Source organism: Budorcas taxicolor, chromosome 11, assembly GCF_023091745.1.
Source record: "Budorcas taxicolor isolate Tak-1 chromosome 11, Takin1.1, whole genome shotgun sequence".
In the NCBI taxonomy this organism is placed as follows: Eukaryota; Metazoa; Chordata; class Mammalia; order Artiodactyla; family Bovidae; genus Budorcas; species Budorcas taxicolor.
This window is the reverse complement of record NC_068920.1, coordinates 36,641,500-36,656,229: the sequence shown is the minus strand read 5'-3', so window position 1 is coordinate 36,656,229 and position 14,730 is coordinate 36,641,500. Positions and strand designations below refer to the sequence as shown.

Below are 14,730 nucleotides of genomic sequence, written 5' to 3'. Positions count from 1 at the left end.
TCCTGAGCACGTTTGTTGAGCTTTCTTGTCCTTTTTTTTTTTTTTTTTTTAACGTCCTGATATACCATCTGCTGCCACTTAATCCCTCAAAGTTAGGATGACATTAAATCTTGGTTCTTTCCATTTTTCTGGTATAATTATAAAAAGTATCTCTTGTCCTTTCAAGAGGATGCCAATCTAGTTAGTTAGACTATCTTACAAAATATTTCCTTTCCACTTTAGCCAAACCAACCAAAGATAGGAGAAAGGAGTGCTATCAGTTGGTGCTATTTACCTTTTGTCTGTAATCTTGAGTCTGTATGACTGCATTTCCAAGAAAACAGGGAAAAGAACCATCAACTTGACAATGAATTCTTTTCCTTTAAAAGAGATAATAGGGAGCAGATATTTTTTTTCTATAATTAGTCCATGGCTGTTTGGAAGAGATATTGTTCACTATTTGAGGCTTCAAAACACCAAAATCCTTTAGTATCAGTAATAATACATTCACAGGGTACGCTCAGGATTGTTTGCTCTTTAGGACAAAGCTGATATTACCATGATATTCACACAAGTACCACAGTGGATTTCTCTGGGTATGTGGAGTTTAAGGGTGACCTCCAGGGACTCACAGCATGTTAGTAGGTCTAAAAGGACCATCATCCTGATATAACGTCTCCACCACCCACTCCAGATGTATTTCCACTTTAGTCCCTCCTCTGGGATAACAAGGTCTAGCTTTCTTCTAAAACTGTATATGATTAAAGAAAGACCATAAATTGACTCCTTGTTATATTGTAACTGTTCTCATTGGTGCTCGTTTTGGTCATATGATCAGCTAGAAAAGCCCAAGCACTAGGGGACCCTGCTATCCCCTTTTGCACACACTCTGGCATTGACCGTGTCTTCTTGGGCACAGTTTTGCATTTCAGAGATGCCAGTGGAATTGGACTCAATAAGTAAATGCTAGTGCAGTCTATGTTAGTCAGTCATTTTAAGGTCTTTCTTGGAAAATGGCTCTTTTTCAGACTAATAGGTATTGTCTTATCTGTATATTTCTTATTCTAAGTCATAGAATAGTTTCTATCTGAGAGACTCTGCTTTGACTATTGATAGATGACAATCCGATATCCTTGTCTAATAGTTGAGAACTAATATTTATCAGAATTGTCAACGATTGGTCTCAGCGTCTTATATTATCCATAAATAGACACAATCTCAGAGGAATCTTCTTAAATTGTTTGCTTACTTCCTAACAGTACTCCTCTGACCTGAATGTTATGGTTCTTTCATTTTCAGAGAGAAAGGTGTTTACATGTAGGGGTAGAGGAAATAGGCTATTACACGCATGCCTTTGTATCTGACTGTGTGCTTGTGGGGTCCTTAGAGTCCTACTCCTATTCAGGCACAAAAAGTCAAGTTTATCCAAGCCTTTTTGGCTCAGTCCTTCCCTACCCCTTAGGTCCAGCTTAGTATTCACTCTTATGAATCGCGATGCTCCCTTGAAAGCATGTCTCTTCATTACTTTTCTAGGTTTTTCATTTCTGTTTTCTATTATACTCTCTTTCAAAGTTTATGCCAACTAATGTGCTTTTCAAACACTCCTGTTTCTGCTTATCTCCATTGTTTAGATTTATCGAAATTTGTAGGTATTCTAATAAAACTGTAAACTGTATAATTCCTAGTGATGTCTAATGCCCATTGAATAGTAGTGGAAGTTTTTAGGTTTTAATTTGCAACAAATATTTGAGTTTTGAATAAAAACTTTCTAAGATCTAGGTCAGAGAGTAGTTTTGTTTTTAATTAATATAATTTTAAAGAGATAATTTATATAGAGGGTAAAAACCCAAAAGTTACAAAAGAGTGAAATAGCTTCTTTTCACTGTATCCTTCATTTAGTTCCCCTCCTGGAAGAAAGAAATGTTGTTGGTTTCTCTGTTTTCTTCCAAAGAGATGTGTGTGTATATGTTTATTGTGTGTGTGTGTTTATTGTGTGTATGCGTAGTTTTGGTTTTCATTTTAAAAGTTATAGCAGTCTAAGCCAATGGGAATTTGCTCTATGTCTCAGGGAACTCAAACAGGGGCTCTGTGTCAACCTGGAGGAGTGGAATGGGGAGGGAAGTAGGAGGGAGGTTCGACAGGGAGGGGACATATGTATACCTATGGCTGATTCATGTTGATGTTTGACAGAAAACAACCAAATTCTGTAAAGCAATTATCCTGCAATTAAAAATAAATTATTTTTTAATAAATAAAAAATGTATAGCAATCTATACATACTGTCCTACACATTTTTTCACACCTTATCTTAGTGTTCTTTTTATTTCAGTTTTTGAAAGTTGTTCATTCTTTTAAACACTCACAGTATTCCATTGTTTAAAGGCATCATATTTAACCAGTACTCCACTAGATACCATATAGGAGTTTTTAATCTTTGGCTCTTACAAATAGTGCCACAATGGGCAAGCTCACATTTATACAAATAATTCTACAGATAGGCAAGTACCTCTATTCAGTGAATTCCTAAGAATGTGTTATAGGATCAAAAGATATTTGCATTTGTAATTTTGGGAGATTACTGGAAGGTTGCTCTTTACAGTGGTTTTAAATTTACAGTTTTATCAATGATGGAGGTAAGAAGTATCAATACGCGAGTACTTCCCTCTATACACTAGTCCAAACCGGGTACTATCAATTTTTTGATCTTTGCTAATTTGATTGGAAAAAAAATAAGCTCCTCTTTTATGGAAGAGATTGAGTATATTCTTAGGAGAATTTTATGAGCTTTTTTGTCTCTTCACTTTGTCCTGGTGGGGTAATTTTTGACATTTCTCTCATTCATTTGTAAGTGTTCATTATATACAAGGAAAACAGGTTGTATGTCTCTGATATGAGATGCAAAGCCTCTCCACCCCGTCTCTGGTTTGTCTGTTTGCTGTTATGACTTTTTTTGTTTGGTTGCTTATTTGTTCAGGTCAATATCATACAGAACTTTTTTATATTGATATAATCATATTTCTCACATATTTCATTCCATAGCTTTTAGCTTTTATTATAACACTTTGAAAGTCCTTTTTTTATTCCAAGATTATAAAATATTTCTCCTACATTATCTTCTAATTACTTTGTGAACCTATACTTTAAATCTTTGATCCATCTGGAGGTTTTTTGTTGTTGGATGTATGATATAATTTTATTCGCTTTTTTGGCCCAGATGGCCAGCCAGTTGTCCCAACACCTTTTATTGATAATTCATTTTCCCCTACTGTTATGATAAGCAAGTTTTGTCTTACATTAAATCTCCTTATACAAAAGTACTTTTTAATAGACTGATGACTTTTTTCCCCCAAGAATGCTGTCTCCATTACCATCACATCGCTGTTTTTGTTTCTAGAGTGTGTTCTGTGTCAAAGCCAATAAGGCAGAACGCAGAGAACCCAGATAGACAGAGGTCTTTACAGTTTAATATTAACTCTATAGCAACTGCTTTCTTTTGCATAAGCCACAGAATCCTGGTTTGGGGGAAGGTGTAGAGTTCCTTCCCACATAATGCTTTCCTTTCAGCTTAGGACAGTAATTCTCAAACCTGGCTCGAGAGGAGGTCAAGAGCTTTCAAAAAATGCAGATGCCCTGACTCCAGAGATTAAATGATGTAGGATGAAACCCTGATGTGTGTATGTGTAAGTGTGTATCTGTGTGTGTGTGTGTGTGTGTGTGCACTTGTATATATACGTATTAAACAGACTCCCCGATTGTGGGAATAGCAAGGGTTGAAAAACACTACCTTTAAATTTACCTATTTTATTAAATGGCTTCACTGATACAATGATATACTCAGTGTTTTTTTTTTTTAAATTTCATTCTTTCTAGCAATTCTCTTTTGTTCTAATTTTTCATTTATATTCTTTGTAAAGGGTAACTCTCAAGACTGTTGTTATAATTTGCCAATGAAATATTTGAAAGCTTTTCCATTTAACAAATGTTTACTAAGTACGTATTATGAATCAGATACTGTACTAAGTACAGGGCATGGAATGGGGAATAAAACTATCACTTTGAAAACAAAGTATTGGTATTGAAACAAAATCATCATTAAATAGAGAAACTACCACCTTATAAGACCCTTATCTATAACCCGGGTTGTATGATATATAGTGTTACAGAATGCACTCCTTTTAGAATCGTTCTGGATGCCTATAAAAGATATATTAAACCTGTTCTGCAGCTTGATGTTATAAGATAACTTATTTAATATAATATCTTATCCAGATTTGAAAATATTCTCAAATTTGCATTCCAATAGGTACTTCTTGGAATAATCCCAGAGATAGATTTGAATGTATTATTTTCCATACATGTAATTAAAATTGAAATCACAGATATGTGAGTAGAATTTAACACATATGAATTATTGCTTTCATTGAATACTATTGAGTATTACAGTAAGAAGTTAAACCTAAATAGGTTCTAAGGCAATGTAGTTAGTGACGTTTGGTGAGAATTATCCAGTGAATAAGAACGTAGAAGTATCTTTAGTAGAAAGTAGTTTTAGATATTTATTGATAGTTGTCTAAAATATATTTACCTCTAAAATACAGTAATTTTAAAGGAAGAAAAAAGTCCTTAATGACTGGATAAAATGTTGAAATCAGATGTGTTCATTTCTATTTTAAAACTGCATTTAGATACGAAGGAAAAGAATATATGTATACATATGGCTGATTTCATGCTTGTTGTACAGGAGAAACGGACACAAGACTGTAAAGCAATTACACTCCAATTTTTAAAAATCTTTGAAAAAGATGCATTTAGATCTACTTCAGGTAGAATAATGGGGAAACCCAGAATGTCAGGAAAATGAGCAATTCACTTTCTTCAAAAAACATTTTTCCATTAACTGTCCATTTCTGGGCTGCATCAATAATTGCCATTTACATTTCTCCTAATATTTACCCTTCAGTTTGTTTATTTGTTTGCCTTACAGTGTGAAAAACGAATGCCCTGAAACCAGGGAGCAAATTCTCTCTTTATGTTCTTCCCGTATTCTGTAACTTTGCTTGTACCAGCTTTTGGAAAGAGATCCTCAACATGGGTCGTCAACTGCTGCTGTTCCTGCTGAAAAATTGAAAACCCCCAGTGGTTTCCCCTTTTTTGGAAGGGGAGGATGGCACTCCTTGGCCTAGAGAGCCTAAAGCCTTGCACTGAGAATACTCTAAGCTCTCTTACTATCCCCATGTAACCTACTTCTAAAATAGTAATTCTTGCAATGGCATGAAATAACAATGGACGTATTTGCCAAAGTTACTGTGTTGCTTCGGTGGTGTAAAAAAGTGGGGGTGGGTTAGTACTGGTTTGTCAGGTGGCACAGTGCATTGAAATAAAGGAAGAGATTAAATCCACTTTGGAAAACAGCCACCATGGGGCAGCCTAGCTCGTCATGCGCAGAAATGAGGCAACAGCAGCCATGTTTGCTGTATGGGATATAACCCTCAGGGATCACTCTGCCACCCCAGGTTACTGCACCTACTTGTTCACATGGGTACTTTGTCCCCCGACAGAGACAGAGAAGCTTGTAGATCTTTATTGTTACCAATCAGTTGAATCCCCTAATGTCTTATTCACATGCTTTTCTGCTCCCCATATTTCATTTTTCTTAAACCTGTTGACTCGATGATGCCTGTGGTACAGGATTGAACTATAGATTTGTCATTGTTCCTGAATATCACGTGCCTTTCAATTCACTGACCCATTTAGTCATTCATTCTTGGGTTTTCACACCCAAAGCTTTGTGGCACAGTCTACACATTTTAACTACTACACATCAGTGTCTTCACTTGCCACTTCTTTTGATGTAGCATCGTTGTACATCCAGTAACAATGCTACCTCGCAAGCAGGAAAAAGCAGTAAACAGAGCTAAGGGAAGAAAGGATCTGGCTGTCAGTGCAAATGTAAATAGCACCTGTTCCGTCCAAACTGTTTTTAAAACTTCTGCCCGGTGAGAGCTTTGCATAGAATGACCCAGATCCTCAAGAAAAAGGTTTTAGCACAAAATTTAAGAGGCATGCTGCCATTCCCCTGTAGGAACTGTTTCACGCCTCCTCCTATTGCACAAAGAGTAGAGGAAAACAATGTATTGTACATATATCCATGTGTATATATATGTTTGTGTGTATCTGTAATAGTCTCTTAAATTTTTATTTAAATATCAGTTTCTGTGTGAATACTGCAGTATGAAGACATATCAATTTATATAACTCGACTTGCTCTACAAGGATGAAGTTGTGAAAGGTGTTTGTGTTAGTTGCAAAATACTTCTGAGTCCTAAGGTCACATGAGTTTGTTCTCTGATCAGGTGCTATAGCCATTCTTTACTGGGTCAAGCTTTAAGATTTTTTACCTCACATTTGAAATTTCTTGAATTATCTCTCATCTGTCATTTTCTTAGGAAAAGTCATCATCCTACGTGGCATTACAATGTCCTTTTTTTAAAAGATTTTTTTTTAATGTGGGCCATTTTTAAAGTCTTTATTGAATTTGTTACAATATTGCTCCTTTTATATTTGGTTTTTTGGTCACGAGGCATGTGGGATCCTAGCTCCCCCACCAGGGATCGAACTTGCACCCCTTGCATTGGAAAACAAGGTCTTAACCACTGGATCTCCAGGGACATCCCTACAATGTCCCTTAAAAAAAAAAAAAAAAAAAAAACCTTTGTGCCTTTTCTTCTGTCAAATAAGCACATATTTTATTTCCTAATTGGTTAGGGTGATCAACTCCTGTGATAAGCACTTTTAAAATATTACTCATACCTTGCAGCTTTATCCAAAAGTGTGACCCTCCAATAATTAGCACTACCCAGACTAGTCAATATAGAGACCTTTTTTTATCCATTTTGTCATTTTTCTATTTTGAATAGAGAAAAAATGATGTTTTCTACCCCATGAATATAAAAGTCTTAACTTCAGACCTGCCGCTGCTTTGAAACAGACTAAGGGGAAAATTATGACTGGATCATTCACAAAGCATTATCTGATCTAACATTTTACCACATTATCATATTTTTATATTAAATTAGACTCTTCCAAGGCCTAGAACAGGGCTTTTCAGGTTTGGAGAATGAAAAAAATTGTTAAAGACTCAGGGAATGAATGAAAAGGATGAATCGCAACATTCTTGTCTCATAGTAGCATAAATAAAATTTAAACACACTTCTATAAACGGAAGTCTGATTTTGATGTATGGTTAATATTTGTACACATTGAAACTTCAAATCAGGGTATTAACTAATATCTGCTTAGTGACAGTGGAGCTGTCCATAGGCTAAGTGTGCCTTTCTCTGAAATAAACAAGAGCAGGAACCCTACCAATTTCCATTAGCTCTATGGGAGTAAATCGTATAACTAAACCATCATTAAAGAACCCTTCGTCTTGTTCCTTCTTCTCCTTAAGACAGATAAGGATAAACCTTTGAGATAGAAGCTTTTAATGAAAAAAATCCCACAAACAAATATTGAACATTATTATTTACATTTTTTACAACTAAAGATCCTAAGGGGAAAAAATGTATCTAAGAAAAATTTAAGCGAAAAGTACTCTCAGGATTATATTTTTTCAGCTCTATACTATCCTAAACTGTTTTCTTATTTTCTGTTGTTGATAATTTTGGGGTCATTTTTATAAATATGAGCTTCCCAATCTGAAAGATTAATATTTCTCTTTTTTTCTAGAGGAAAAAAATTGTATCTTTACTAAGGGATGTTTCATTGAAATTAGTTAGCCTATTATGTGTATGTATCTATAAACTTTTCCTCCTTCTCTGTAGTAATATTAATCATTTTTATTTCTTCCTGGTATTGATTTATTAACTACTATTTATTCTATGAATATAAAACAGAATCAAATACATTGCTTTGGCCAATCACCAAACAAGTGTCATGAGGTTTGACACATCAAACCTGACTATTTTTTAATTTCTTCATGGCAAAATTTGATTGACTGTTTGGTCACCTTTCCATGAGTACCACTTTGTCCTCCTCTGAAAATTTTTTATCTCTAATAGTCACTTGATACTTGTAATACAATATGATAACATTCATTATATATAATATTAGTATAATGTTAATGAACATGTACAGATTATAGATAATGCTTATATAGATGCAATATAATTTATGAGTGCTACTAAGGTGTTTTCCGGGTTTATTGTTGCTGTGACTACTATTATTGATATGATTGTCATCTTCCTAGAAACAGGGACAATCTTTGGTGTCCTTTTATACCCCCTTTACTCATACCTAGCACTGCACCTTGAGCAAAAGAGGTGCTTAGTACATATGTAGCAAGACCTTGCTTTTTTTAAAGTTTTAATGGTCAGGTAAGAATTGGCTTGATTGAGTTTTTAAAATACTGTTGTTTTCCAAACTGACATCCGTGGCCAAATCTTACTTTGCCAATAAGTCATTTTACTGTTTGTCTTAAAAGTTTGCTCAGGGTTCAGATTATATGAAAGAACAAACATTATTAATCATTATACTATACTTTAAAATATTATTATTTTTAATAATGTACTGAAGAAGCACTGTACATAGTGCTAAAAGGTACTGAGGCTCACCATAAAGCCTGACAATGCTAGTACTCTAAGTATGCAGTATGCTTTCTTTAGCAACATAATGTTATGAAATTGACATAATTCGATTATTTGCCTTTCCAAAGTGTTCCAAATTCTTTGAAAAATTATGTGGACCGTTTGTCAATGTTTTGATAGGTCTCATGGAAAAGGCAGTGAAGTGAAAGTGAAAGTTGCTGAATCGTGTCTAACTCTTTTGCAACCTCATGGACCCCATGGAATTCCATGGAATTCTCCAGGCCAGAATACTGGAGTGGGTAGCCTTTCCCTGCTCTAGGGGATCTTCCCAACCCAGGGATCAAACCCAGGTCCCCCGCATTGCAGGCGGATTCTTTACCGGCTGAGCCACAAGGAAGCTATTATGGAAGCCACAAGGGAAGATATCATGGAAAAGATATCTGAATATTTCAGTTACATTGAAATAAGTTATAGGTTGAGGAGCAACAAAATAACATGCCCATAGAGCTTTTTGCCCAGGGCATTAAGGTGTAGGATCTCTGATCTGTGTCTGGTCTAATGGTCAGAGCCTTACGGGGAGTCAGAACTGCTTGACTGTGGTTCCGGTTTTCCTCCTACAGTTTTCCACATACCCCTGCCTGGTAAGTAGCTTCTGTTTCTGTTTCTTCACCGACCACCCAGAAGCTTCTTTCCTCTTAGATTGTTTACAGTGAATGGGAAAAATGATCCATTTGACCCCCCCAGCCAGGAATGAGGCTTGAGGAAAAAGAAGGTGTTCCTTCTCGTTGAGTGTGGACATCACTGAGAAACTGACTTTTACTGTCTGCCAACAGGAGAGGCGTTACACTTGGCTCGAGATTTTGGCTACACTTGTGAAACAGAGTTTCCAGCCAAAGCAGTAGGAGAACATCTTGCCAGACAACATATGGAACAGAAAGAACAGACAGCAAGAAAAAAGATGATCCTAGCCACCAAGTAAGCAGAATGGGGAAGCCTCTGTGTGCCTTTGTCCTGTTTTTTCATTTTCTTTGAATGAGGGAAAACAGTCTAGAAAACATCCATTCTCTAAAACAAGAGGGTCTCCCACACCAGCAGTTAGATGTATTAAACAAGGACCTCCTCAACATGGTACCTGTAGCAAGATTTGCCAATTGTATTAGTGATAGAGCTACCATTGAGCCTGATGAAAGTTCATAGAAAACCTCTTCAGAATAACAGGAACTCTTAGGAGAAAAGTGTGTTTAGAAGATGTAAGTTCCAGGCAGATATGCCAGTTAGTTGGTATTAAATATGTAATTTGGTCTAAGCCACTCACTGTGCCATAGTAAATGGGGATAAAGATCTGAAACACTAGAAGTGTTCAGGGAGTGTGACAAAAATTGAGGACCCAGATACATGAGAGGTAACAGGGAGACCTCTGGGATCCAGGATCGACGTTAGTGCCCTCATTTTTTTCCTGTATATGATTAAGCAAATGATCCCTGTACTGTCCCAGCTTTCATGTGATATTGTCAAAAAGAAAAAGATAGAATGTATGAGAACTTCTGCAAATTGTAAAAAGCTCAATTAAAATATGAATTAAGACAATGAGAGAAATGATGCAGAAAGGAGGAAGCTTGCATAAGATGATTCCATATTCCCTCAAACTTGAAAGCTTTTTGATTATTAAAGGAAGAACTACCATTTACTGTGTGAAAACCCAGTAAAAGTACTGCTTAAGTACTTAAGTACTGCTCAAGTCACATTCAGATTTTTAGACCAAAATCTTTCAAGTGGTAGCTAATTCTTGCTCTCTTCTCTTTACTAAAAGAAGTTATTGCTACATAAAGAGTCTTACTAGTCCTGTTTAATTTCCTAACTCTATGTTCAGATTTTAGAACTAATAGTTCCAGCTGATTAACTTATCATTTATAAGTTAGTTTCTTATTTAGGGGAAACTTCTAAAGAGAGAGTATATGGTAGATAATGTTGGAAACATTGCTTCAAAAAATGACCTTATGATATGTTGGCTAAAATGTAAATGGTCTCAAAATGCATCAAACAAAAACTAAATATTCCTCCTTCTACCCCATCCAATGAAAGATAGGTCTTTTTTAAAATTTAAGGCTTGATATGGTATGCCCGACAGGCTTGCTCAAGAATGCAAACCCCTCATTCGGTATTTGTGCTGCTCATGGCTGTCGCTGCTTGGGTTTCAGATATATTTACTCATTGCTCTTCTGAGAGTACTAGATAGCTCTCTCATCGTGCCCCCAGAGAGAAGAGAAACATAAGGTAGGGCAAAAGAAAAGACAAAACAAGGAGATAAAGAGGAAAGGAATAGCAGAAAGAGAATGAAGACCAAGAGTTAGAGAAAGAATGTTGTGAGGGATATAGCATTTGGACTTAAAATTTTGAGATGAGCTTTGTGGTGGGGAAGTTCCTGAATACTTATTAGTGAAAAGACCTAAACCGAGATTTTTCTGTGCTGTTATCTCCCTGGGCATCTTCACGTCTGCTTTGTTTCTACTTTCCCTCTTCCAACAGTTTTGGACTCAGAGGGGTCTTTATCTACCATATTTCAGGTTTTCCAGAAGGAACTGAACGTTGCTACCAAAAAACCTGAATGAACTTTGTGGCCAACCCAGCGCATGTCATTTGTTCATTTCTATCCTTAATATAATCTCAGGAGACTATAAATATTTGTTACAGATTAAAAGAAACATATAGTGCTAGAAGTTAGGTCCTATCTTCTAGGTGTTCCAAAGCATTGTAACTGGCAGGATTTTACAGATTTCCTAATATATATAGCCCTGTGATACCTCTGAATGATACTATTATCCCCCAATACTAATTACCCAAAATAAAACACCTTCATATTTTATACCTCAAAATCACTTGATTATGGTTGTATCATGCATATTCCAAGAATTTCACCTCCCCTAATCCAGAGAAATCCTTGTCCTCTTTCCTCCAGAAATGTCTTTATAACTTTCCACCCCTACCATCCACAGCAGTGCTACCATTGCCATTCCAAACACAAATTCCCATTTTCTTCAGAATTCCCATCACTCTATTTTAGTGTTTGGAAGCCAGTGCATTCAAATGGATGCTGAGATTTTGTTTTCATAGAAGTAAACATTCGAAGAAGTTAGGAGAAGTAAGGGAAGCATCAGTGCTTTCATATTTGTCAAAGTTATACAGAGACATCTGTTTTATAGTAGTGGACTCAATAATATCACCAATTATTTTAGGTGATATTTTGAACTTTGATTTCAAAAAATATTTCAAGAACATGTAATTCTCTTTGATCCCTCTCCCATAGCTGAACATTAGCAGACCATTAAATGTTAAGCAAGAACTGAATTCACTAATTCAAATTATCTTATTTTATACAAGAGTAGATAGGCTATAAACATCTAGAAATCAAGAGACAGACAAAATAATTTGTCTTTGTGGTTATATATATCCATTCCATCTTTTTTTAGACCATATGAAGAACTGAAGAACCAGAGACTATGCAGTCATAGCAAATGTACTAAACACAAGTACTCATTAATATAAGTAGATGAAGTAAGGAGAGTTTTGGAATTAATGCCTTTCTGCAACATATTAGTGCATCCAACATGTGTTATGAGTAGTTTCTAATTTTTCCAGTAGTAAAGCATTGGCTGTTTTCAAATAAAATATTCAAAGTTGAAATGAAGTAGTCTATATGGATATTCATTATATTCTGATTAGTTCACCTTTGTTCACAAGACTGTGACAACTGTATCCAAAATATATACAAAATTCAGAATTCTTTAGATGAGACACCCAATTACTGATCTGCCTTGGCACGTTGGGTTGCGTATTTTTTTTTTTTACCTCTATGAATAACAGATTCTGTTCTATTTAATTATATTGCCAAATTTACAATTGTACGAAGGGCTTGTTAAAAGCCATTAGCCTTCTAACTCCTCACAGTTCCCAGGGCTTTGTTGATTAATCAGATATTTTGATTAATTAGACAATTATTTAAAGTGAGGAATAGAAATGAGTTAGACAGTTTTGGGAATCAAAAAATGTACCCGACAAAACATTTATTTGATTTATGAAAAACATGAATAAACCTCTTCATTGAATTTAGAATTCAGTATGATTAACACTAATCTGTGTTAGGGTAAAGCAGAATAGTCAGGGAGTTTTAATCGATAGCGTAACATTGATAGTCAAAAGGAAAAACAGAACTTTAAATTCAGACATCAGCTAAAAAATTATGTCCTTAAGGACAATGACGTAAGTGATAAAGTTAGAATTTATGATTCATCAAAGATCATCTTGTACATTACATAATTCATAATGTGACATTTTGCTTAAAAAAATAAGAATATTTCTTACTGTAGCTTTGTAAATAACAATTTAAATAAGAATGAAATCAAGCATAAAAATAATAACTCAGTAACTGTCATAATAAGATATAATAATTGCCTAAAGGAAATCTACAAAGTTGTCATCTGTTTTTAAGTCTGGAGGCTCTCCTAAGTCAGTGAGTTAAGAAGAATCAAACATCAAGGTTGAAATTCTAAAACTTCTCCAGATACAGCTTCATGATGTACCTGAATTGCTTAGCATAAGCTAAATTTTTCCATACTTGCTTTTTCCTCATTTCTTCCTCAGCTTTAACTTTATTGTAACTTGTTCTATTGTTTAAACAGTAAGGCAGTTGATTTGCCAACTTATAAATTAGTTTATTCAATCATCAAAAATATTCATATATCCTAATATAACAACTAAAGCAATGTTTTAACCTCCATTTAAATTTTTTAATATATTTAAATGATCATCTTATAGTACTTGAGACATAGTTGCCATTGTGAGCCTCATCTGTATATTTTTTTATAAATTTCTATTTAATAAGAGAATAATTGCTTTACAATATTATGTTATTTTCTGCCAAACATTAAGATGAATCAGCCATATGCATGCATGTGTCCCCTCCCTCTTGAACCTCCTTCTCACCTCCCACCCCATCCCACCCCTCTAGGTTGTTACAGAGTGCTGGGTTTGAAATCCCTGCCTCATTGTAGCAAATTCCAACTGGCTGTCTATTTAACATATGTTAATGTATATGTTTCAGTGTTATTCTGTCAGTTCATCCCTCCTCACTTGTATGTTGTAGATGGAACTTCAGAGGTTGTTTTGTGAAATTTTATCAAGCCTTCTTTTAAAAGAAAAAACAAACTTTTGGAAAGATATCATGCAATGAAATTAAAACCCTGTTTAAAGAGTTCAACCTTAATTTTGAGTCTTTCATTTTAGACAAATTTGTAAAGAATTTCAAGACCTCTTGAGCCAAGATAGATCACCGCTGGGATCCTCCAGACCCACTCCAATTCTAGACCTTGACATTCAGAGACACTTAACACATTTCAGGTAAGACTGGTTTTCCAATTTGGTTGGATTCTCCTTTTTAAAAAAAACGTTTTCTTTTATATTGGGGGATAGCTGATTAATAATGTTGGGATAGTTTCAGGTGCGCAGTGAAGGGACTCAGCCATGTGTATACTGTATCTATTCTCCCCTAAACTCCCCTCCAAGCTGCTGCATAACATTGAGCAGAGTTCTATGTGCTATACAGCAGGTCCTGTTGGTTATCCATTTTAAATATAGCAGTGTGTACATGTCCATCCCAAATTTCCTAACTATCCCTTCCCCCCATTCTCCCCTCTGTTGACTCTCTTTTCAATTGTGAAGACAGTCTTTACTAACCTAGGCATGTTTGTACTCCTGCCACAGTTCCATTTAGAGATAACATATATATTTATATGATGTTGCCTGATTTTTTTGAAATTCCAAGCATCTGAGATCAAATTGTAAAGGTAAATAAAGCACAAAGCACTTTGGATCAGAAAATTTATATTTTTTTGTGATTTCCAAGAGTTTGTGACTTTGAGAGTGAGCACTGTTATTTTAAACAATAACACTTTCAGATTAGGATACTGAAATCCTTTAAGCAGTTCTTTTTCTTGATTAGATAAATTGTTGAATGGACAGATGAAATTAGTAGGCTATCATAGACTGATTTTTCCAGGACTATGTTAATGATTTCTCTGCAGTTAGAAATTGTACACCTCAGTTAATGGTTCTTAAGTTAGACCACAAAAACATATTTTAAAGAACCCAGGATACTTTTAAAGAACCCAGG

The 14,730-nt window shown here is 35.1% G+C and overlaps 1 protein-coding gene across 1 annotated transcript in view; it reads left to right on the top strand.

The window, feature by feature from the left end:
* TFAP2D (transcription factor AP-2 delta) overlaps positions 1–14,730 on the top strand; it is a 59,512-nt gene that overhangs the window by 24,588 nt on the left and 20,194 nt on the right. Inside the window, exons 6-7 of the mRNA XM_052649467.1 lie at positions 9,398–9,539; positions 13,845–13,958. Of these exons, the coding sequence (XP_052505427.1) occupies positions 9,398–9,539; positions 13,845–13,958 (256 nt within the window). The remainder of the gene's footprint in view (positions 1–9,397; positions 9,540–13,844; positions 13,959–14,730) is intronic.